At 36.3% G+C, this 27,382-nt stretch overlaps 1 protein-coding gene across 1 annotated transcript in view; it reads right to left on the bottom strand.

The window, feature by feature from the left end:
* The window catches only part of ZDHHC21 (zDHHC palmitoyltransferase 21), a gene marked incomplete at its 3' end in the record, with an annotated part of 30,767 nt that extends 9,165 nt beyond the window's left edge, over window positions 1-21,602 (bottom strand). The window contains exons 1-5 of the mRNA XM_079548703.1: window positions 21,408-21,602; window positions 18,923-19,021; window positions 16,361-16,472; window positions 14,617-14,755; window positions 5,224-5,340 (exon numbers count right to left, since the gene is read on the bottom strand). Of these exons, the coding sequence (XP_079404829.1) occupies window positions 5,224-5,340; window positions 14,617-14,755; window positions 16,361-16,472; window positions 18,923-19,021; window positions 21,408-21,561 (621 nt within the window). The 5' untranslated portion in view covers window positions 21,562-21,602. The remainder of the gene's footprint in view (window positions 1-5,223; window positions 5,341-14,616; window positions 14,756-16,360; window positions 16,473-18,922; window positions 19,022-21,407) is intronic.
* Between the last annotated feature and the right edge of the window lie 5,780 nt (window positions 21,603-27,382).

Here is a 27,382-nt window from a genome sequence, read left to right as displayed (position 1 = left end):
GTAACATCCGCTCTTCAAGATTTGCTCTTAAGTTCAGTGCAAAATATTCTTCCTAAACAAACACAGCATTTGTCACTGCAGTAAAATGCCATTAACTAGCATAAGCAGTAGTTACTCAAGACAGCATATTTTGGATGTTTTTGTAGAAAACTTTCAATGAACTGCCTCAAGCAAAACATTAATTTATATATAAATACTATTTTTATATTTTAAAACAAACCAACAAATAACAAATATATTAAACATCTCTTTGCCTTGATGAAGTAGTTTGGAAGCACCTGTACTAGAGCCATCTTGTTAACTTGTTCTTCTTGCAGTGATTGAGAAATAATTGCTCACAGGAGAGTCCCAGCTAGAAGCCATCTGAACTAAGTGGTACCAGTAATAATTACTCACAGCAGGAGAACAATTTTATTTTTTTTTTTAACTTACTTTACTATTCTAAACTTGCCTTTGCTGCCCAGAAATCTACAAATACTGACTCATCTCCTGTTAAGAAAAACAAAACTTAAATTTGCAGGACAAACAATGACAGGGAATAGAGGACTGAAAAAGCTACTGTAATGCACAGAAAACAAGCAGGCTGTCAATACTACATGATCTTACCTCTTGGGTGAAACTGACTTCTACCACCTAGCTCTTCAGAAGCACAAAAATGGCTAGTAATAAGACTAACTGTTATGCTGAGAATTAAAGAAGAGTATCCCCTGAATTACAATCTGAGTTTTTCTCCTTGTTTCAGAGATTTCTAAATTAGACATAATTTAGTTATTTTTATCTCCAAGTTATGCAAAAAAGGAAAAAGTGCTAAAATTCATGAAGATCCGAAGAGTAAAGGCAAACAGAGCTTTGGGAAAGAACTGCAGGAGAATGACAAGAGCCACGTGCCCTTCCTGCTACAAGAGTGTTACACATATGCTAGTTTCTAGGGAGAAAGCACTAATCTCATATAAAGTGGCCACCTCAGCTGCTCCCCAGTTCATGAGAATAATTCATGTCAAAAGTTCTTCTAAGGACAGTTTTTGCCAACCAGCTGCTCTACTCTCATTGTGGGAAGTCACCTCCCCTGCTCTTTGACTGCCTGAACCCTCAGATGAGATATTAATAGCAGCGTGCTCAAGACACTCCAGCAGTAATATCACAGTAAGAAAAGTGGAATACATTCTCAAAAAGATTAATGCATATTGGGTAACTTGGTCTGGTAATCACTTTGCGCAAGAGCCATACATATGCAAGTTACAATGGCTTTATTTTTATCAGAGACAAGACTTTATCCAAGCATCTATCACAGAATCACAGAATTGTAGGGGTTGGAAGGGACCTCCAGAGATCATCAAGTCCAACCCCCCTGCCAAAGCAGGTTCCCTACACCAGGTACCCACTGAACACACTTGTTAAAGAAGAACAGAAGATAACACCCCCTTTTTTCTTAGTTCAGGAACTCTTACATAAAGAATCTGCTGTTTTAACCAAGAAGACTTGCACAGTGACATAGATCAGACAACTGCAGAGCAACACTGGAATCTAGCAAGTGTCAGCACACAAGGCAGAATACCTCAGCTGCATTTCATAATATGTTTTGCTATTTTTAGCTATTTCACTGTTTCAAGCATATCTGAGTATCTTGGATATGGTCTCTCCGTCACAAGTTAGACATTTCTGACTTCAGAAAAAGAAAGCCCCAAGGAGAGAAAACACCAACATTTCTCAAATCATATGGCTTATTGAGCAATAATAGCTCAATTACCGTAAAGAGGAATTCTGCTCAGAAAAGTGATGTATAAAAAGGGAACAACATGCAAATGCATTCCATATATTCAACTTTACCTGTCCTGCTGCTGTAGCAAAAAAAGATAAACTAGCAATTTTACTTCTATAAGCATGAACAATCAGCACAAGCACCAGAGTGCTCTGAACCAGAGAGTACCTATCTTGCTTCATAACTGAGCTACATTCCAATCACTTATGTTTGAGCAGTCATCACTGTGGAAACCATCCATGCATACAGAAGCCAGAAGGTGTCATTTCAGGTACTAGCACTTTACTACTGATGACACTAAAGAAGGAAGAAAACTATGGTTTCATACAGCACGTTGCTTCTGTGAGACTGACAGTAAGCCTTAGGTGCTTCTATTGCTTTTTGTTAGAGACAGGAAATATAAACTATTGGCTTGGTGTCTAAAAAGTTATACAATGCAAGCTCATTTTATGGAGAACCAAAAAGTTTTGCTACACTAAGAGTCAAATTTAGATAAATCTTCATTTTTACCTTTCAAAATCCAATTTTGGCAGAATTTGAAATGCAGGTAAATAACAAAGATAAAACCCAACAAACTTGAACTTACTTAGCTCATCTAAACAGAGGCCCATGCTCTCTTCCATCCCTCTTGAAGATATCTGCGCTGTTTCAGCAAGTGCATGATCTCAAGAATCAGAGCAATTAAAGTAACTGTGCACGCCTATGCATACGTTTCTTTTAAAATAACCTCAAGCCTGCACTACTAGTCTCTAATTGTCTAAACTGTGGTAAATTTTTATCTGTACCTTACAATGAATTCATCATGAACTCATCATTTTAAATATAGTTCACTTCAGACAAAATTTGCTCTATTCATGCAGGAATGCTTGGTGCTGAACTCCAACACGGTAAGCATGTTACTACTATTTCTAAGCGACCGTATTTTATTTTTTTTCTACAGGACATAAATGCATCTACATTGCACTCAGCACTGCGGGTGGACACATCCATTTTCTTTGTTTCCCTATTCAAACCATCACAAGTGCCTTTGGGGAGCCCTGAAACTACTCAGCCGCTGCCCTCTCACCTGCCTTTTTCACTGGCTACCCAAAACTTTTGGGAACTGCTTATGGAGAAAGCAAATCCCCACACAACAACACTGTACAGTTAGATTTTCTGATAGAAGTTACAGTCTAAGCACAACCTCAACAACAGATTTGTTTTTTTTTTGTTTGAAATTTGACTAGCAGGACTGAAACACTGAAACGGGTTAAACGGGGGGACTGTGTTGCTTCTGTATTTGGATATATTTGACTGAGGAGACTGAGAATATCACTGAATAAACCTTTCTATGCAGCTGGCCCTGCTGCATAGGGTATAACCTTCCGAAGATCCTTCTAGCCTATATTCAATGAGTCAATGCAACAGTAGTCACGTGGTGTGAACAGAGATCCCAATTACAGATTTCTACTTCCCAGTAATCCCAGACCTAAAACACTGTGCATAAAAGGCAGGCATAGAAGTTCTACTTCAGGCAGAGTGCAGTAACAGGCCCTACTTCAGACCTGTACCTTCTGCTGTCTGACTCTTAGAGACTGTATATCTATATGTGCAATTCTGTAGTGAGTTTGTCAAATATGACAAAAGAAATTATCTAGGCATGCTGGAGCTCGACAATCAACAGAAAATGAGGTTGGTCTTGAAAACATTATTTTCAGCTCCCACCTATTTCAGGGCAGTAGCCAGCTCAATAGGTGCAATGGGATGTACAACACAGTGTGTTACAGAACTGGCACAAAGAATGCAGCTTTTCAATATTATTTTCTAGGCTGGTGGCAGTCTAACTGCATAAGGGGTCAGACTGGTGAAAGAACATACTAAGAGTTCATGTGCATCACAGGGGCAGTACAGTAGGTATTTTGCGCCAAAATACAAATGTTCCAAGTTTCAGGTATGTCTGACAATTGGTTTCACTCAGTTTTTCTTTCATGTATATTAACAGTATAGGTGGACACTGACAGTCAGTGCCAAAATTTAATTTCGCTTCTGGCAGCAACAGGAAGAATTATACTGCCATATACATGTAGGTTTTGTTTTGTTCTCTCCTGCATAATTTCTGGAGTAGTACTGAAAGCATGTTTTTTTGTTTCTTCTCGTATAGCCATTAAACAGTCTCAAAAGACATGCACAATTCAGCATATGAACATTAAGGCTTCTTGTCTCCCTCCACCAGTGGGAGAAGGAGTAGAATCCAGATGTCTGCACCACTTTAGCTAGATACCTAACAAGGCAAAACTCTAAAGTACACAGACATAAACGATGTGCGCAGGCATTTAAACACAGAGTTGACTTATCAGCCAGACCCTGGAACAGAGAAATCAGGCACACCACAAAGAGGCGCAAAAAGTAAACAGAGCTAGAGTTGAGAGTTCAGAATGCTGGAAGATTGCTAGACGGCATATTGTTTTGCAACAGTCATTCAAGGATCAAAGTAACTCAGAGAAAGAAAACACAATGAAAACAATATTATTTTTATCTAAAAGATTTCAAAATTTACCATATTGTTTCCTTTATTCCACACAAAGGGATTACACATTACAATTAGAAGGTTTTCCATTATGCATCTGGTGGGTTAACACACAAGCCCTGGTAATGCCAGAATTAATTCTCAGGTAGATCTCAATCAGCTGTAGTCACAAAGATGCAGTTATCTTGTACTTCATTATGTCTAAAAAATGTCTGGCAAACCAGATCATAATTCTTTTAGATATGTAGAGGCTTACTCCAGTTCAACACTGGAGTGCTCTAAACATTTCTATGTATTCTTAATGCAGTTCTACAGCATTCACTAGCAGTGATTAATTTCTAATGTAAAGAAGGAACTAGTGTTTTCGTCTCACAAACATTTATTAAATTACTAAATTAATTTAAGTGTGAAACATTTCCATGTAGAAGTGGTTTTCTGGGTTACTCTTGTTTCTACATTTAAGTATAGAATTTGAATTTGTACTGTAACAATTAATATAATACATTCTCATTCTACAATTTAGTAACTGAGAAGATATGAAAGCTTGTTTATTAACATACTTAAGAAAAAGTATATGTTCTCAAAATGTATGATTTATCAGCAGGCCTCACTGTCACAAAGACTGAGACCATGGCATATAAAAGTTTAAAATTAAAAACAAATATCAAAATATAGCAAAGTACTTTGTACGCTTTATCAATCCATAACAATGTAAGGTTTTATTTTATTAACACAAGTCAGGAAATTGCTTTGATAGGTGAATTATCAGACACCAGTTTGACAGAAGGCTTCTTAAGATTTCCTTGAAAACAGACTTTTGATAAATCACATAATGAATAAGTGGAAACAGTGAGAGGATTTCTCTATTCTTAAAATACAACATGCTTTTCTGTTTTTATTAATTTTATCAAAAGTAAAATAAATACATATTTCTAAAATTAAGGGATTAGATACTTACAGTGAAAATACCAATTAGCTGAGTGTAAAAGAGTCCACTTATTCCGCCTAATATTATTATACCCATGAAGGCAGATATTCTTAGAAGAGCAAGTTCATGTCTAAATACAAAAACGTCCTAGAACAAGACAAAAAGGAGAGAGAGACTTTAGAACTTAAAAGTTAATTTAAATCTTTGAACTGATTGCACATACTAGATAAGAACCATTCTAAATGATTTACAGCTAGAAGCAAACACCGGATTTTGAGTTATGTGGCAAATCATTGATTTATTTGTATGTTAAAATTATAAAACAATCATTTATGTGCATAAACAGTTTTTTCACTATTCTGCTAAAAATTCAGGTATTTAAATTGAGGGAATTTAGCTCAGATGAGTTGTTCCTCATTTTTCTACCTTCATCAGCGTCAGACTGTTATACACGAGCTTTAAAATATAACAAAGCCATTATGTTAAATAGTCTAATGCATAGAACTTATTGTCTCACAGCCACAACAAACTTCATTTTAGCACCATCTCTTTATCATAAAAATAGTAGCATTCCTAGCTTAAAGACAATATCTAAAAAATCAAAGTATCTCAATTTCCTTGGCCTAACTGTAATGCCACCTATTATTCCACATTAACTTATCTTTACTCAGCACCTAGTGATAGCTTATCACATTGGATATTGGTGCACAAAAAAAGCTGTCTCAGAGCAGAGGATATGAATTTACTGTACCACCTGCTCTAGAAAGTCTGATTTTAGTCAGTAGAAAATATGAAAATCACAAGAGAGTTTTAAAGCTTTTTTTTTTTTTCAAAGGATAAAGCATCTTATTTTTACCACAAGAAAACATTTGTACATTGCAGTTACTGTAGATGTACTGCAAGTTCACACCCCATCTTATCCTTTGATAATGAATTAGCACAGCCATTCTCTTAGTTTTAAGTCACGATTATGTTCTCAAGGCTGTCTTTTGAATGTACACATCTGTTCTTCCACTCAGAAAAGCCAGATCACAGCAGGAAACTATTAAAACCTCTCAAGTAAACTATAAATTACAACCAGAACATAAAAGTGAAGTGAATGAAAAAAAAAAAGATTCCTACTGCTTTTGAACTTTTATTCTTTACACTCAACCACTTGGAGTCAAGGAAGAAGAACTCAAATTCAGGAACACTGGGGTTTAATTGAGAACACACACACGCGCGCACACAATTTTAAAAGGCATAGGATTTTACCCTTATTTCCACTAAGTTTCAAAATATAAACCCAGGAAGAAGTTTATAGCAGCTACTAAAGTAAATAATTACTGGAAGAACTAGAAATCACTAACTAAACAGCTAAATCAAAAACCAAAAATCAAAACGCACTCTCTTTTTCTAAACTGGTAAGCCAGCTCTTGTTAAGACTAGCTTTTCTTACAGATATAGGGAACATATTCACTTTCATTCTATTTAACTGTTTTTTTTAGTCAGTCAACCAGTTAATTCAAAATTACACTATCTCAAAATCAGCCATGATAATTTCAGTTTCCCCTTTAACCACCTACACCAACATTTAAAGAAAAACAAGGTAAGACACTAAGATAGTTCTAGAAGATAGTTAAAATATCTTCATATCTTCATAGATACAGTGTTTTGTTGATCTGAAATGTTTCTATGTATTTATCCTTATCTTAACAGAAAACACTAAGATGTAAAAGAAGACTGCCAGCAGTGAAGTCACATTCTGGATCTAGCATTACATATTCCCATTAATAAAAGCAGTACAACCTCCCAAGAGTTTGATGGACAAACTCTTCTCTTGAACACAGTCTTCAGAAGAAAACAGTAAATACACTTTTAAAATCACCCAATACCAAATAAAATCTTACTGTAAGTAACAAGGAACACAGCTTATGTTTTCCCTTTGAACTCATGATAAGACAAGAAAGTCTCTCTCTCTCAAGTCAGTATTACCAGGCTTGATATAGCAAAAGAAAATTTAATTCTCTTTTAGTGAAGACCAGGAACTCGTATCCTATCTCTCCTTCCTCCCTAAAACATGAAAGTGTCTACAGCAAAAGAAGCTAAGCTGCTGAATTACTAATGAGAAGAGGTGACATCTTAAGTATTTTTTCCCCCATTGTATGTCCCTAGGGGAATCAAAGTGTCTGATGCAGTGATGAACTAGAAGTCACTACTGAGCTGTCACCTAGCAATCTGCAGAAACAAGACAGTATTTTTCTGCAGAAACCCAAATCATTTGCAGAAATAGAGCTACTTTTACAATTTTACTGTGATACAGAAATGCGTCATTCCATGAAAACAAGAAACATTTTGAAAGGAATTCATTTAAATTGCAGCAATGATAATCATAGAATCATAGAATGGCCTGAGTTGAAAAGAACCACAATGATCATCTAGTTTCAAACCTCCTGCTATGTGCAGGGTCACCAACCACCAGACCAGGCTGTCCAGAGCCACATCCAGCCTGGCCTTGAATGCCTCCCGGGATGGGGCATCCGCAGCCTCCTTGGGCAACCTGTTCCAGTGCTTCACCACCCTCTGTGTGAAACTTCCTCCTGATATCTAACCTAAACCTCCCCAAGACAGTTTAAGACAATTCCTGCTTGTCCTATCACTATCCACCCTTGTAAACAGCTGTCCCCCCCCTACTGTTTATAAGCTCCCTTCAAGTACTGGAAGAACACAGTGAGGTCTCCCTGGAGCCTTCTCTTCTGCAAGCTAAACAAGCCCAGTTCCCTCAACTTTTCTTGGTAGGAGAGGTTCTCCAACCCTCTGATCATCTTAGTGGCCCTCCTCTGCACCCGCTCCAAGAGCTCCATGTCTTTCCTTTATAATAATCATACATTTAGGATGTTGCTGCTTTATATGTGAGTTCATCTCAATTTTTATTACTCCTTCTCAGGACTGATAAAAAAAAAAAAATTCCTTGTAAGAAAACCACAGAAAGGTACCATAAACCAGCCCTGAGACTAGACAATAAGTAATTGATCCCTCCTGCCAAATTGATCCCTCTTGTTCATACATAATTTAGGGACTCATTCATCTCAATGTACTAACCATACTAACATAGCTTGCCTCTGTCTCCAAAATCACACAAACTGCATTCAGAGCAAGAACTACACACACATACATAAACTAATCATCAATATACAAACTTTCTCTCTTAGCAGTAGAATTTTGTCTCCTAGCAGCTTTTTTCCACATGTGGCCCGGCTGACATCAGTGGTCTTACCACAGATGTAATATACACTGATTTAACAATAAAAGCAGCGCTTTAGGTAGCCAGCCTCCTTCTCTTTTTTTTGGTTAACATCACAGTCTGACTGTTCTGGCTAATTATCAGTACAAATGGCTTGTTGCCACACTTTTCCTTCCTATGTAGCTCAGATATGCTGTGTCCCTTTCACACTTCCCCAGCATATTTTTTTGCCTGTTAAAAGAGGCTTTTAAGCTGCCATTAGCCACTACTTCTACCTGTACCTTCTGGTACAAACCAGAAAGACTGGGGATTACTTGCAAAAAGACATGGATAGAAACGTGTGGAACAGAAATTTGGCACAGAATAAGAAAGTGAGGGCTGTATTGCAAGCTATAGGATATAACACCTTTATCTCAAAAAGTAATACCAACACTTTCCACAAATCTCCATGACACAGAGTCACACAAGACTTTCTCTTGTCTCTACCCTATGGCAGAGCATACACCATGTCTTCATTTCTAAGCATCAGCTGTCATGGATGATCCCTGTAACACATACTAATGTTGACCACTAAGACTGTTACGAGTTCATCCTTACATATAAGAAAAAGGTCAAAACTGATGAGTACAGCCCAATGTCATTATAAATGATGCGACCATTATTGCTATTATTCCCCAGGGTTTACTATTTTAAGAACAGCACACTTAGTACAGAGGACACAGCTTCCAGCAGAAGTAATCCAGGACTACAGTATCTTTTCCAGATCAGACAAAGTGAAAACAACCATCAACCTTCACAAATTTGCGTTTAAAAAGTAATACTCACTCAATTCTGCTTCTTTACGAAAACATACTACATAGTATATTAATTGCTAACAAAATACAGTAACATTCCATGTTTCTCCTAGGAAAGGAACACAGAATAAGCTCCATGCACGATAATCTGCGTATTTACTCTCAGTTTCAAATGTCTAGCATTTTTGTCTCAGTCTGGTGATAAAGTCAGTCTATCAATCTACATACCACAAAGACAGTGCAGAATACAGAAGAAAGCCAGGCTGCTAGGTTAGGGGAAGGAAAAAAAAAAAAAAAAAAAAAAAAAAAAGAAAAAAAAAAAGCAGAAAAAAACTCACAGAATACAGGTTTTGGAGGAGAGAAAATTCACTCACACAAAAAATAAACTAAAATGCAAAAAGAACTCCAACTATAAAATTAATTGTCTACACAGAGCTCAATCCAGTGATAATTCTGAAATTACTTTAGACGTAGAAAAGAGTTTAAAAGGGAAAACAACCTTAGCATAAAAATAACATTACCAACAGATCAAGTTTTTAAAAAGTGTTATCCTCTCAGTCTTTTCTTTTTTTCCTCAATGCAGACAATGTATTTATTTTCTTAACTTTATTAAGAATTCATATACTGTCCCTGTAACTATATAGGAGGCTATGCTGTTTTTTGTTTTGCTTTTGCAGAGAACCAAGGAGGCTAATTTGTTTTTAACACATAAAAAAAACTCACACGTCCTGTAGGTCATTTCATAACCCCAAGGAAAAATGTCTCCTTTGGTGTCTCAAGACTAAAGAATAGAATGATTCCTATTTCCAGATTTCATTTCATATTAATGCATAAGTACTATTCAAATAATTTTTTCTGTAAATAATATTCTCACAAGTTTTAACAAATATTTCCTAACATCTTTCATTAATCTTATTTCACAATCTGCAACACTGAATACAATCTAAGGAATAGAGATTCCCCAACCTTCAGAATTTTAATGAAGACACAACTCTTCAGACTGAGCTTCCAAAAATCAAATATTTTTGATCATCAAAGCCAAAGAACTCATAAGCAGTCTTATTTGGACCACAATGTTTTCTGCTAGGATCCTCCACAGACGTTTTAATTATTTCCTTTGTTTCTAGTAGTAATTGTACTCCTCCTGCTGGACAAATAGAAGCAATAACCACAAGCTATCCTTCTGACAGTAGACCAATTAAAAGATCCAAGAATACTATGTAAAACCTGAAGATAAACCATTTTCTTTCTGTTGAAACAGCTTCCTCTATTAGCTTTAAAGCTATCACCTTTACCTTACCTTTTTTTTTTTTTTTTAATTTAAAATGTCCATGTTTCTCTTTGCCTTTAAAGTTCAAAATGCATTATTTTCACCTGGGAATAAATGCCAGCAAGCAAACACTGATAATATTTTACTCATGAATTAATCAGTACTATGATAAAATGATTACACCACAAATTATTAAAAGTGGTTTTAATTCCACAGCATCTGTATTTTGTTCTATTTAATATTTAAAAAATAAAAATTAAGAGAGAGGAAGGCACACAGCCAAAAAAAAAATCACAAGTGTTATTAATGAGCAGGAAGGCTAATTCCAGATGGCTGTGTGGAAAAAAATATCCAGGTTTTTGAATCGGTGCTAAACACTAGCCCGTCAGCTTAAAAAAATGCAAGCTCTCGGACAAAGCCAAAATTTCTACAACAGTATTTCCACGAAAGGTGGAATATACTGCAGTCTCTAAAACACTGTAGTACTTCAAGCTTAATTAATATCTGAAAACTGAAAGAACTTTGCAAGACAACTGACTAAAAGGCTACTTATAACCAAATTTTCACACTGTTCATCTGATATAAAAAAAACCCACAATTCGGACAAACAACTCTGTGGCTTAAAATTTTATGACAAAACAATCTTAGCTGCACTTGGAATAATGAGTCCAGTGGGGCTCTGGTGTCATATTCCAGGCAGAAACACTGACTAGACTCCCCAGCAAATTATTCTTCGTTTTCTGAATTTCAGGGTGTGCCCCCAGTTCTCCATGTGAAAAACTAAGAAAGCTGATTAATATTAAGAGTAATATCAGTCTTAACAAAGATCTGAAAAGATCAGACCTGCTTTGTCTACCAAATTTTTCTGCTACATTTGTATGTGATACATAGTAACACAGATCCCATTTTTCAAAAGCAAGAGCATCATATGAAGTGTCCATACATGCATGAGCCAAAAACAACACAACTGAAACAAAACAAAACCACCGTGGTGTGGGTTTTTTTGCCCCATGACAAGTCTAGGCAGTCAATAACATAGGAACCAGATTCATTATTTAGGTTACTATATACTATGTAATATATAGATATACAGTATATAATATATTAAAACTATATTTGTCTCTATAAGATATGAAATCTGCCCAATTTTAAGAACAAACTTCAACATGCATTCATTTCTAAAACCATTTACTATTATTAGCATGCACAGGCTGTAAATGGACTGAAGCAAATATGATCTTCTGTTTCCTCTCTTGCATACACCACCTCCAAGTAAGGAATTTGGTTCCCTTCCAAACTACTTTTAAAAAATAATGCTGACAGAATTTGGGCTCATGATCTAAAGACAGTGAAATTGCTTAAAAGTTGTAACATTCAGGATACTCTCTCAATAAAAAGGGAATTTTTTTACTATTAGAGAAGTACTGCATATGCCATACAAAGAAAAAAAACAGTCTTTACAGTAACACTGCAATGTCCATTCCAGTATTCACATCTAAGTCATTACAAGCTGTCTGCACTTGGAACCAGAAAATTCTATGCATGGGAAGACAAGAGGCAGTTTATGATTCATCTTGTCCTGAGATGTGATAGGTTGGCTTATTTTACTAATTACAAAGCAGCTTACAAAGCTATTGAAACTAAAAGCAAAGGCATTTACATTTGATCACCTCTCAACAATATTAAGATTCCAAAATCTGAAAATACAACACATCTACCTAGAATTTTACACAGATGACAGACTTTTTATCACTAATAAAGAAACACTGGAATTTTGCATCCTTATTATCTTAACTGTAGCTAAAAAAAAATTCAAATGGCTCCTTCAAATCACGCAATGCTTTTATAGCAAGGTGAACATAAAAAGCCCATTAACAGACAACAGACTGGAAAGAATGAGAAAAATGTGAGCATTCTTTGATTTAACACAGACAAGCATACTGGTTTGGGGTACGGCAGGCTTAGTTTTCTTCATTGCTGCTCATACAGTGCAATGTTTTGAATCTGCAGCCAAAACAGTACTGATAACACTGCTATTTTCTATCTGTTGCTGAGCAGTGCTTACAAAGTCAAGGCCTTTTGCATTCTTCATGATGCCCATTCCAGCAGTTAGTGTAGGAGCTTATGAAAAGACGGTATAGCACACAGCCAGGACAGCTGACCTCAACTGATCAAAGGGGTATCATGTACCATGTGACCTGATGCTCAATTGTAAAAGCTAAAGGAAACAAGAAAGAGGGAGGGATATTTGGAGTGATGGTGTTTGTCTTCCAAAGTGACCTCAGCAACTGTTGGAGCCTTGCTTTCCTGGAAATGGCTAAATATCTGTCTGAACATCTATTTGTCAATGGCATGAAAGAATTCTTGCGCTTTGCTTGCACAGACAACTCTTGCTTTGCCTATTAAACAGTCTTTCAGTCAGTGAGTTTTCACACTCTCACCCTTACAGTTCTCTTCTCTAGGTCACTGGGACTAAGTGAGCAAGCTGCTGTAAGGCTTAGCTGCTACCCTTAACAGTACTACACCCTCTAGACATTACTCTGTAGTCTGCCTCAGATGAAAGGGTACTGTCTATGTAAAGATGATCCATGCAGCCAGCAAATTGTGATTCCCATGTTACTAGAGACCTCTGACTCATTTAAAAGGAAATATTCATGTAGATCAAAAAAATAAAATAGGAAATATCTTGCAAATGAAGATGACCTCTTTTTAGTAAGGTACAAAAATCCTCAATTCTGGTAAATTCGATATAATATGAAGCTGGTATCTATGAACTTCACATTAACATTTCTATGAATTCTGGATGATCCAAAAAATGCATTCTTTTTACATCTTTTATCTCTCCTTTGACACATCATGTTCACGTATGCTTTTCTGGGAGCATTGCAGAACGACAAGAGAGTAAAGAAGGAACTCAGGAGGTGATGTCCCATCATTCCCTTCCAGAAACAGTATTTTTCAGAAATATTTTACATCATTGAGGATACAAAATAAGGTAAGAAACTTAAGATGTTCAACAAAACAGAAAATGAGACCTGCCTTACTCACATTGTAGAGCTAGCCTACAGCACTTTTCAAAAATAAATGTAATATTACCAGCAGAGAGAGCAATGGGGTGTCACATCAACACTGAATAAAAAAAAAATCTACAGCACTTACAAGAAAACCTCAGTAAAATTTAATGTGCGCTACAAATTTCTGGAATGGTTTCTGTATCTTTGTATGTATCTTCTTTCCTAGGTTTTTCTATTTTGTGAGCTTGTGCTTGCATAGTTTAGGACAAAGATAAAGCTTATTTCACATTTTAGGGAGAGGTTTTTATGAATTTTTATGAGAAAGCTCTCATAACTTTTTTTTTTTCCCTCAAAGTAAGGAGTATCAGCTTTGCTATTCCAACACTTACAAGCATTCAGCAAATTTCAGGCCAACCTCTTGAATATTCTGAATGCTACAGTAGTAAACAAATAAGCACTAGATACAAGCACTTAACAACTTCAGTTCCACAACTGTAGAACATCTTTTCACTCTATTTCAATGTATAATTTCCTGTGTGTGTGTCCAAAGGCATTCTGCTGAAGACAAGACTTTGAAATATAATAATAGCACACCATGTAAAATAAATCAAATTTAGTTTTCCTTTAGCCCACATGATGTTTTCCAAACAGGACAAAATACTGCTTCCAAACCAATGTGTGCTTTTAACCTTTCAGAATGATCATACATTCTCAATCTTCTAGCAGTATCACAATTTTCCAGTAGGTACTTTGTACAGAAAAAAAACCATTCTGATTTACTTTAGAGAAAGTATAAAAAAAAAAAAAAAAAAAAAAAAAGGAAAACATCAGAAGTAGCTACATTGCTTTATACAAGCATTCACTAATCACTTCTAAAGGAATCTGGCTGTTTTGTCTCCTTTTCCAGATTTCTAAGAAAACTGATGTTAGGTTTTTAACACTTCAAAATGATGAACTGTTTTAGCATATATTGTTACTTACCATAATGAATTTGCTTACTTCACAATATACATGTGCACGTACTTTTTTCACTCTTAATAAGAGAACCAAAAGGAATGTCTAGTAATCAAAATATTACACTACTAGCCATTAATTCAGCCTGGGGAGAAAAGAAATTCTTACCCAGTTATCTTTTTTCAGAGGCAAAAAGTAGTAGTAATGGCAGAAATCAAGTAGCAGCGTATAGGAACTAAGAATTTGAGTGTAGAAACACAGCTGTAAAAACAGCCAATGATTGTCTTCACCAACACAATTATTAATCCTGCAGAGAAACAAAGTATACACAGATTGAAATATAAAGGCTTGTCAACATTATTTATTAATTAGTCAGGCTACAGAACTACCAATTATGCCTAAGAAAAGTTAAGATGATTTATGGGTCAAATGTAAGGACTACACACGATAACTCCATCCTTAATCAAAGCAATCGCCTCCATGTTAGAGATGGCAGTTACTGTAAAGAGGCTACTTGGTTGCTTAAAATCTAAGCTGCCTTACTGAAATTACTGCTTAGATTACAAAACTCACTTCCCTTCATCTTCAAACAGCAATGATACACTCACATTTTCTAGAAATACTCAGGTAACAAGATAAAAATATCTGCAAAACTTCATATTAGTATGTGTTCTCCACTAATAACATTCCACCAGTAGTGAGTGATGTAGTCTAAAAGCTAGAAACGCAATTAAAAATTTGTATTAAATCTGAACACAGGGTACCCCAATGACAAATAAACATGACTAAGAAAAAAATGTAAGACACAGGAGAAGAAGAACAGTTACCCCCATTCAGAAAGTCCTTCTGCAGTTCTTCTGATGTAAAGAAGAATCTCAAGGACTCTAGAAATGTTAACTCAGAGATTCAAACCTTTGAAATCTAGGTCTAGTTTGCTTCATTTCCTTTACAGAAGTTATTATACTGATGCATAAAATTTGGTTAGGGTTAAATTATAACTTCATACAAGCAGTAGCTTGTATGTATGCTCCAGCACAAGCACTGGCACAGACAACAGCACCACACTAAGACATGATGTCAAACACATTACACTGGCACTATTGTCTGAGTTGTAAACAGATAAAAGGCTAGTTTGAAAAAGGCTACATCAATACAGAATGATCCTGACCTCTATTCTATCTTTTTCATTTTGTCTGTTTCTTTGATGGAAATTATGCCACAGAACAACTGATGGCAAAACTTACTTTCATTTTAAGCAACAATCAGGCTGACTTACTTTAAACAAAGAATCTTAGCCAGGCTGACCATGAGTAATCAAGAATAATGAAAGAAGCAATTTCACTAAAAAATAAGAGAGACCATGACAAATGGGATTTGCTATATGGCAGTAAAGTTTTCTAACCAGCACAGACATTAGGTGAACTAAAAATAAAAAACTGTATAAAAACCATGAAATATTTTCAGTATTACAAAAAACATTCATTTTTGTATTGAAATTGTAATTTTCATTTCCATCCAAGAAATATTAAGTTTAATTTCTTACAAAAAAATTTTCCCAGCACAAGAAACTAAATTGCAACAAATAAACATGCAACATATGATTACACTGGCATCAATGTAACTAAAGGAGTAAAACTTGCAACTTTTAAAATAAAATACACAAACTTTAGAAAATTGTATGATATATAACAATTTGTCAATGATTAAATGTTACATTGCAACAGTAATTTTTCTTAGTTTCACTTGTACACAAAAAGGAAACCCTAAGCTCTTCTTACCGTGAACTAAGTGTCTGAATGATTCAGCACTACTGGGAAAGAAAGGGCACAAATACACAATAATCTAACCACGAATTTTGAAAAAGACAAACTATAACAGTAGAAGATCATTAGAATAAATGCCCTGGTCTTACCATGGACAGTGGTGATCCATCCTCCTCACGCAATGCCCACAACGACTACAATGGTGTGAACGCTTTGGTCTCATCATATTGCATTTGTTACATAATTCCCAAAATTCTCTTTCTAGGGGAAATTGTAAAGACAGCCTTAGAAAGATCTGAACTCAGTACAGCACACTCATAATAAACACATATCCTAGTGACATGAGGAGGAAAAACAAATTTACTATGAGATGAGTACAATAAGCAGCTTTTTAAACAGAAACATCATGCACTCTCTCTGCCATTCCAAAACCTTGAGGACTCATACTGTTCAAATACAGCCAACTAAAATAAAACACACTATAAACACTTCTGAAGCATCTTCCATCTCAAAGTATCTTAAGAGATGAAGAGATGAATCTCAAGATGAAACGCTAAAACAAACATAAGATAGGCTTTTATTTAAGAATACACACTAGTATTCTATGCTCCACATGAGATGCATTAAACTGATCTCCAGAAATACCAACCAGCTGAAATTGATAGGAGCAACTATTGGTCAGCTTACCTATTATTTTCCCAAATCCTGTCACTGAAATCAGAGGAAGCCTTTGAAAATATGAAATTTAATGGTGCACTCAGAAAGTTTATCTACACCTGGGAAACAAATGGCACTAACACTGTAATAATTCAATTAAAAAAAATACTATATTTTCTGTCTTCAAAGGCAGTGGCTGCAAGATTAAGAATCTTAAATATTTTAAACAGTAATTTTTTTATGCACATAAGTTTCTTAAATCCCAGGGAAAGAAAATAAGTTTTTACAGATCATTCAGAAATTTAGCACGATAAAACATTCTCACTACATAAAGAAAATAAAGATGAATTTAGCACTTTTTAAGCCACCTGCTGGCAGCCCTTATCTTGTCTTTCTTGCTGACAAATAACATTTAGACATCAGAAGTACCGAAGCACAATATCTAAGATCATTAAACTAGTAATAATGCCATATGGAAACTGTTTTACAATCTGTTCCCATAAATCCAGTGTCACAAAGGTGTCACACCCCAATCAAGTAGTAAATAGCACAGTTCAACTACATTTTCGAATATAATTTATACCATTCAAAATGTATCTTCCCATCAAACCATAGAATATCAGGGAACCTAGTTATTACTTTAGAAAGACCAAAAACTAGATTCACGTTAAATATGATTTGATGCACCTCAAATCATAACATCATTACTGCAATCAAGCCTAAGCGTTCCATCTTCAGAAACATCTACAGAGTTTTATTTCTATGTGATATGAATGCAGCATGAAGATAAAAGGTTGGAGATCTACACAAACATACACCCTAAAAGAGAAAGAAATGCTCGTGCATAAAGTAGTTGCTCCTGCTGGTACTGGTATTTCACTGGAAAAAGAAGAAATACACTGAATCACAAATGTCTGTAGCTGTACTAAATGTCTTCCTTCTCTCAGTCTGCAGATTCTATGTTGTTTTACCTGTAGAAAAAGTCTGACTGAAGAATCACATCTCTGCAACCTTTCCTTTTACTGACTCAGATGCTTAGATAATGGGAAAAGAAGTAATACCAGTAAGAGATGTTCCACAATCAGTATGCCACACCTGAATCCCAAGCATATTCTTTGCTATTATCTCCTACATAGTTTTTGTGTAAACATCAGTCCTGACGATAAACAGATTCTCACTACCATCAGGAAGGGAAAGCAAAGTCACCACAAGATGAGATTGAAGTTTTCACTCCTCACTGGATTTGTTATGCTTTCTATATTGAAAAAGTATCTTCCTTTTATGCAGCAAAACTCATGCTTAAATACTCCATTATCAACTGCTATGTAAAAGCTTTATGGACTAGATAAGCACCTTAAAAGCATCAAATGGGTCATTAAAATATTGTCTTTCTCCCTGGAGAATTATTAAGGTTTCAAATACCCTCCAATTTCTAGTACATCAGATACCATTTAGCAATTGTAGAATAAATTCACAAGTACAGAGGGAATTCTCAAATGTTAAGTTGCTACTCTCTGTAATGCAATGTAACCCATCTGTTTATTTGGTTAACAGTCCATACAAACAGAATTTATTGCAATAAAATGCACCAAAAAAAACCAAAAACAAACAAAAAAAAACAACAGGTATAATCCCATGCAACAACAGTTTCTACCATTAGTTTCAGTATCTTATAAATTTATCTAGAAAAAAAAGCAGTAGAGTTAAAATGACTATGCATCTCTAAAAAATGTTATTATCATTTGAAACACATGCAATGTATTTAAAAGCACAAAATGCAAAATTCTGGCCACCAAAAAATGCCCTAGCGTAAGTTCCTGCATGACCATACTTCTGACAGAATGTGGATCTTTAAAAAAAAGAAGCTTGAAGTCTACACAAAGTACAAGAAATTCAAATGCCAGAAATAGTGAGTTATAAAGCTTTTCATTTCAGTAACAACATATACTTCAGCTGTGGTTTCAATTAAATCTCATAACACTGTATTATCTCCCAACTATTCTGATGACACTGAAATAATTTTTGTTCAGATAAACAGAAACAGCTTAACGTACCTGTAATTGGAATCTTTGGGTTTTCAGGTAGCCTTCCTGGATCAGCAACTGAGGCTCTTACTAAAGAAGCTATACAAAACAATGAGCAGAGGTAATAACCTGAAAAAAATAAGCATTTGTTATTCTTTTTCAGGTAAAAAGCAGGAAAAAGAACACATATTTGAAGTAAATGAAAGTGCGATATTAAAATTTCAAAAGGATATGTAAAAGAAATTTAAAATATAAGCTTTTTTAGCATTATAGTGAACAAAATTTTACATATTTAACAAACCACTGTACTTATTAGGTATAAATATTCAACGTACACTAAACAAGAAAATATTAAAACAATACTAACCACATAATACTATAAAACTCCAATGGTGTAAAAAAACTGCAGACAGACTATGACAATTTTTTAGTTATATAAAGCAAAACTAATTGATTTTCCAAGATCTAGTAAACAAAGCCATGGTCCTAATTTAACAAATAGGAGCAACTTCTTCAGTTTTTAGATGAAATTAAAGAAAAAAAAAAATCACGACAAGACTCTGTATTGGTATCCACAAGTTTCATCAAATTACACATCTATTCAATGAGTCCCTGTCACACGGGCTTACAAAGTCATAATGTCTATAAGAATAGGGACAGCTGTAAATCCTCAAATGTTTAAGAAAACACCAGCATAACTTTACAGACCCATCAAGTTCACTAATTTGCTATGTGCTATTCATGGATGTTTCAAATCACCCTATTTTGAAACCCCAAAGAAAATTATACTCTACTCGAGAAATACTTGACCTGTGGGTTGTATAAACACAAGAACTGTCATACTGCACCATCTGCAAAAAAGTCCAGGTAGACCTCTATTTGACATATCACTGGCTAATCACAGGTACCCAGGAAAAGAAATTAAGGAGCTGGCAAGTAAAAACTGATCCTTTGCTTTGCTTCCCAGCTATTAGGAAACAGCACATTTCTCTAGCTTCGTTCATAAATCCCAACAGTCTTGCCAGAATGATGGTGGATGTATCCTCTAATCTATCTTCCACAAATGCTGGATGTATAAACACAGTAAGACTTGTGAACAAAAAGTTTTATGTCAAGCACTGATGTTAGAAGCAGTAAGCACTTGTATGCCTCTGCAAGCAGCCACATCCTGGCAAAGATTCAAAGCCTCACTGAATTTTTCCAAACTCAATTCCTGCATTTTGATGGCAGGAAGTACTAAACGAAGAATTAAAATATAAACACAACACAGCATGCAGTACCATTATCTCTCACATTAAAGAATACAAATTTAGAATACAAAAGAATACAGTCGCATACAAATTTTAGATTTATTAATTCAAAATAATTCCAAACTTCCATGTTGTTTTTGAATCTACCAAAATACTGTTCTACAAATCTTTCTTTCACAGGACCATTGCAAAAATACGAAGGCATTCCCAAAGAAAATTAAAATTTTGAGTTATATACATGACATTTTTATGCTTGCTTTAACATTCTTCCACCCAGCAAAATAAAGCATCCCCATCTCAGAAACGTTATATGGAAAGCAATGACAAAGTTACAGTCACTAGGACATTTACCATGACAGAACTGTTTACGCCAAAAAGAAACATAAAAACAGATCACCATCTAAAAAGATCTGACTGCTATTCACACTGCAACATCTTCATGTTTAAGAAGCTATATGTTAGTTACACTAGAGGGGCAATCCAGCATTTGAAACAGCATTTTCTCAGTTTTGGTCTATAGTAGTAAACAGCCTACTATTCTGAAGTGACAACTGCTTTACACTATAGCAAAAATGTACACGATCCAGTACTAAATTAGAAATTACTCTGCCTTCTGAATTGCAGATATACATTTGATGCTATGCATTCTACGAAGTTAAATAATCTCAAAAAGGGAGAGGAAAAAGTAGCGGAGAACACTGTTCTGATAGTAGCTGCAAGATGTCACTTCAATCTTATTAATTAGTGTCAAGAAGCTCCTCCACTGCCTCATCAAATAAATGCCAATCATTCTAAAATCTTCTGATGAAAGGAACCCAATGGTTGATCTTCACCAAAAAGATGGCTGTAATTATAATACAAGCTTTTACCCAAGTTGATCCTATCAAGATAACTCAGCCAACCCATCCATCAGGGGACACTTGGAGTTAGGAGAACTCAATTGTTCAACCATCAGTACTACCATCATAACTTCTGACACCATCCATCAATGTTTTGTAAATACACTATTTGATACAGTTAAAAAGTCTTAGCTGCAAGACTTGAAAGGTGTATAAATGCTTTTCTCTGCTTTCCACAAAGTTTTACTGTAACACCATTGAAAGGAACAAGTGCACAAAACACAGAACATGTCCCAGTACTCTTACCCTTTATTTTATCCTTCAGTCTTAACTTTCACCTTGTTCTTTATATTCTGGCCTGATAACTGCTGGTCAAATGTACTATTGTTACTAGTAAAAGAAAAGGACTAAGTTAAATAGACTTACACAAAATTGCCACTGCTGAAATATGCCCCTCTTCATAGTGAGGAAAAAGGATGACTTTTGGAATGAAGATTGTATTGTACAGCCAAACAAAGATTATCAGGCCCATGCAGCACCAACCCTGAGGGTCAACCACAAAGTGAATTCGAAGTCCCATTGAACACAAACAAGTAATAATCAATCCATCCAAGAAGAAAAGATGATCCTAGAGAGATAAAAACAAAAATAACCAAGAAAAAAAGAGTATATTAAACTAGAATTATGCTACCTGCGGGGTTTCACATACATTCAAACAGAGAAAAGAAACCTGACAGTTTATGACTTAAGGAATCTAAACATTTTTTAAAACTCGCATGATAACATCCTCAGAGGATCCCCCGGTGTTTTGTTGTTTTTCACTTCCTAAGTATTCTCCTCCGTGTTTTCCTCTCTTCATAACAAAGAAGTTGAGAAAGAAAACACACTACCTTAACAGCTTTCATACAGATTGTCTAGAAGTATCATGCAACAGTTTTTTCTATCACTCTATCTATCTAACTATCACTCAGACTTAAAACAGCAAGGCTTCCATTCCCATAGCTTAATATGACTTTTTTTTTTTTTTAATTAATTTTAGTCTGAAGAAAATCCATGAATACAAACTTCAGGGCATGATTAACTGGCGCTTGTTTGTTTTTCACTTTCCCTGCACTACAAATTATAAGCACTACTAATCAGGACCTTCAAGAGCAGAATTGTTACTGTTACACTTTTTGTCATCCTGCCTTCATAGCAAGAATCTTAACGTTGGAACACACATTTAAAACCCTGGCTGCACTTTTATCCAAGAGCCTCCCTTTTCAGCATAAGCTTCACTTACCTCTGGGCTATTTGCCCATTTCTGGATGTCCTTCAATTTCTATTTGTTCTGTCAAAATTTCCTATTATTTACTGATCAGACATTACCTCTGTTTTCAGGGATTTTGATAGCTTCATCCTCACTGACATTCACAACTTCTCTGTTTAACACTATCCACAGGTTTCATTAATGCCTTGTTTTAGATAGTTATCTAGAGAAAGAATAAACTCAAACTCAAATAAGATGATGTTTCTACAATTTATCATAACCCCTTGATAGCTGTTATAGATGTGCTTTACATTTTTTTAGTGCTCATTTTTGCTTTAAGAATGCATCAAATTTGCTAACAATTGTTTTATAAGCCTGCATGGTATACTAAATACAGCTTACTGTGTCCTTAAAACCTAAAATTAGGTTTTTGAAAATCATTTAGGATATGTAGTCCTATATTTACTGATCTCTTATTAATTTCACTTTGCACGCACAATAATTTGATGTACACACAGTATTCCTAGGGGTATATGTAGACATAAATTATGTGGAATTGTTCTCCTAAATTTGCTAGTTCTTAATATGCCCTTGAGTTAGCTTTGGCAACCAGCAGGTTTAGAACATTTTATGCAAGACTAAGTGTGTGCTGATGGAGAATCTGTCTCATCAAGTACAGGAACTGTGGGAAGAGGCAAGCAGACAGTGTGACATCAGGGATGCCAGAAAGGATATTAAGAAGACTTTCTTCAAGACACTGTAATTACACAAGTGTTAACACCCACCTGCACAGAGAAGGTACACAAGTGCTTACCAGCCTGGGAATGAAGATGCCCAAGATAACAAAAGCTGGAAGCTTCTGGAGGATGGCTCTTCAGGGCCCTCACAGCAGGTGACAGCAGGGAACTCACCTGCAATAAGGTCTCCAAGTTGACAGGGCCTGAGTACCATGGCACTGTAAGCAGGATGGGCCAAAGTATAACAGCGAGAAATTCACTGCTTCACGTAGAAGCATTCACTCACACGGAGTGAGGTGCCTCTGCTGACCCAACCTGTGAGCTCACATGGTGTACCGCTTGCCAAGGGCTCAGATATCAAGGACTGCTGTTATTGAGGCCAAAGTCTGGGAGTTAGACTACTATACCCAGATATTCTTCCACACTGGCATCACAGACAGAGCCAGTGGAGACCAGGAAGCATAATCCACATAACAACATTAAGTGAGGAAGTGACGGCCAGAACAGGCAAACAAAGCATGCAGGGTGATGTGGATAATAGATCTTATAATTAAAAACACAGGGCTGAATGGGGAAGATTGCACTCTTTTTCAGGGAAAGCAGTATAACTGGGGGTCCATCTGCAGTGCCTGCATACCACTACAGGTACAAACAAATCAGAGCAATTAGAGGTCTGCATGAAAATGTGGCATTACTTTCTCACTCATATCACAAAGACAAGCTAGAATAGGTTATGGAACCAGAGTGCTGCCATAGATAAACAAGGCACTTTAGGAAGGACACACTGAAACTGTGAAGCAGAAAATTGCCCTTCACATGAGAGGGCATCAGGAGTCTGAACAGCTCTACCTTGGGGCAAATCCTGAGCCAGGCATCCTGAGCTAATGTCAGGCACAGCAAGAAGACCAGTGTGGCTAACACTTTGGAGGCTGTCTACTAAAGATTACCTGGCATAGGATTGATGAAGCAGATGAAGTTTCAACCAGAAAGCTGGGAGAGCTCTTACACTGACAGGTTCCATACCACAAGGGCAAATTTAACCATCCTTGTATTTGATGGAAGAGTAAAAAGAGCAGGGTTCAAGTAATCCATGTTTTGGGAGTGCACTGACAACTTCCTGGCACAGAACCGAACTGCCTATTTGCCTAGCTCTGCTAGACTTCTTGCTTACCAACAAAGAAATAGGTATGAATGGAAAGGTCAGGGGTGGCCTTGGGTGTGACATCCATGAGACGGTGGTACTGATGACTTACTTAAAAGAGGGAAGAAGGCAAACAGTGAGATCACAATCCGACTCCAAAACAGACCTTGCCCTGTACCAGGACCTGCTTGGAAGAACTCCTTGTAAGACTATCACGTAGAGAAGAGCTCAGGTTCAAGGACCACTTCCAAGCTCAAGAATGGTCCAGCACCATGCACAGGAGCCAAACCAACAGTGGCAAGAGAACTTCACACATGTACAAGGAGGTCCTAACAGAACTAAGACATAAAAATGAAACATATGGGGCAGCATAAACTGGTGGCCCATGAAGAATACAGAAAAATATCATTTGAACAAACAGGGCTGGGGTTAGGAAAGTCATACGAAGCTGAATCTGGTGTTGAATCTAGTGACAAATAAAGTCAACAAGGAACTACAGAGGCAGGCAAGTAGCATTAGGAAGGTTAGGGTAAATACGGGCCTGCTGCTAAATGGAACAGAATACTTGATGAAAGGGCACAGAAAAGGTCAAACTGCCTTCTTGAACTCAATCTCCATGAGTAAGACCTCCTTTCTGGAATTCCAGGCCCCTGAGACCAGTGAGAAAGTAAAGAGCCACAGAGACTTACTCACCGTGAGGGATGAACAGATAAAGAAACCTTTAAACCTTTCAAGCTACAGCAGGGGAGATTCAGGCTGGACATTAGGAAGTATTACTTTTCAGAAAGGGTGGTCAGGCACTGGAATGGACTGCCCAGGGAGGTGGTGGAGTCACCGACCCTGGGGGTGTTCAAGGAAAGGCTGGATGTTGTGTTGAGGGACATGGTTTAGTGGGACCTATTGGGAATAGGTGGACGGTTGGACTGGATGATCTTTTAGGTCTTTTCCAACCTTGGTGATTCTATGATTCTAAACAAACTGAATGTACTAAATTTCATGGCACCCGATAAGATGCAACAGAGGAGGCATTACGTTTTGGAGAGACCTATCTATATCCAATAAAACTACAACAGATACAAACAGCACATTAACATTATTTAATACAATTTCTCAGCTACAAAACACATTTATTCAACAGAGGCACTACCACTAGCTTTGTACTTTTTCCAGCAATGAACAAGAGCTTGTATGTCACGTCTGTAAAATTCTGTACCAGCCAAGGTGACCCATTGCCACACTGTGCTCACATCCACTGTTTGGTCTCCACAAACATTCAGTAAGCGTCAGTGAACATTAGTGGGTGCCATTTTTTTCTCATGAAGGAAATCAGTTCGATATTTTTGCTTCACTCGCACTTCCATGTCAGATGCCACCCTGTCAGATTGCCCCTCAGCTGCCATCTGTCACACAGCAGCAACATGTACTGGAATATTGTAGGGAAGATTCAACCTTGCCAATCTTTTTTGGGGGCCAGCATGGTCTGGTTCCATGACTAATGGGGCAGGGAGGACAAATGGATTCCCACCCCAAGAGGAAGGGGGTGAGCAGGGAAAAGGTATGGAGATGGGCCTAGAAACAAAATAGTGGAAATGAGCTAACCAAATACGATATCAGAATGCAAGATATCACAATACAATACAATGTAATTGGAATTGAAGCTAATAAATCAAATACAGAGAGAGAGTGTCCAAAACTGAAGGCTCTACTCTAGTGCTGAAGGTGAAATGGCTAGGGAGCACACAATGCAGTAATGAGAAGAAAAATAAAGGGCAGACTCTTGACTTGTGAGCAATTTTATCTTTCCTTCTGAATGGAAAATAGAAATGGAACAGTGGAAGTCTCCTGGGATACGCAGTTGTTTGTCTCTTCTGAGTATCACCACACAGAACTACCAACAATCCACGGAACTACAGGATGTTATGGTATGGAATACTGATAGCAAAAAAATCATAAAACCCTGACAATCTCTACTGCCATACCACCAAAGTCCACTTCTGACATCATGGGCCAACATAATAAAATAGGAGGCATTACTTTTGGAGCAGCCTTTGGACAGGCACTGAAGGGAGCTAGTCCATGTCATTGTGAGGACATTCACATTCATCACTGAAAGGTTAAGCTCATGGGAGAGAGTCCTGAGGACTAAGAAATTTCCTAAGAGCAAGGAAACTACGGGTGTATTATGCTCCTTCTGAGCCCAGGAAGGTCCAGCTTACATTCCTGGAAACTGTTTCAAAACACAGGAAACAATCTGACTGGTAGCAGTTAAGATGGATTTATAAAGAAGAAGTCATGTAGAACATATTTCAAAGAACCTAGAAAAACTGCTTAATGCTTGGGAACCCATTTGGTTTCTGTCATCCTAGAATAGTACATATTCCAAGACCTGCATCATCAGAAAAGGAAATAACAGCTCAAGAAACAAAACAGATCTACAAGAATCAAAATATTTGCTTGTAAGTGGATATACTTTTATCTAAGTATAATGTGTGAGCAGTAACTAGAGAGGAACACTTTGGAAAAAAACAGTAAACCCTAAAACGGAAATTTATCCCAAATTCTTACTACTCAATGACTACCTGCTATATTATTTAATTTCATAATAAATGAAATCAAACCAATGACAATCATCAAATACCTTTGATGATGACAAGTTTCACGAATTTGGAACTATGCAAAAGAAAGATCCATTCTCAAGACAAGCATAGAAACCAGGAGATTTTTCATCATCCAGCTCTGGAACTTCTTTTCTGTTGCTTCTGAAATACAGAAAAAGAGTGTGATATTCAAATGATCTTCATCCCAGTACCTTACCTCACTGAACAGAGCTTCCTTTCAAGCTATTTACACAGATACACAGCTCCTTAGCTTCTCACATCTGAACTGTTACACTGGTGCTAAATTTATTTCTTCTAATTTCAGTTCTAGAACATTTCAAAATTTTAACACACATTTTAGATGGGATTGTTCAGGTAAGGTTCAATAGAAAACTGCAGTACTACACCCTAGTACTCCCTGTACGTGTAACAGGCAATGTCTTTTATAACAATAAATCTGTTGTTCTTTATACTTCTGGCAGTGATACTGCACAGATAATGTTAACATGATGACTTCTAGCAAAGTTTGCTTGTCTCCCTCCTTCTGTTGGTCTGTGTATCTCATACAGGTTAGTATGGGGGAAAATATTAAAACACAAACAGAAACACGTTCCAGTGACTAGGTAGAAAACACTAGATTTGAATTTAACTCATAGGCAAAGTAAATTTGTAGTCTT

This window comes from Tetrao urogallus (assembly GCF_951394365.1).
Source record: "Tetrao urogallus genome assembly, chromosome: Z".
Taxonomy (NCBI): domain Eukaryota; kingdom Metazoa; phylum Chordata; class Aves; order Galliformes; family Phasianidae; genus Tetrao; species Tetrao urogallus.
Note: the sequence above shows the minus strand (reverse complement) of the source record. Positions and strands in the feature narration are given on the sequence as shown.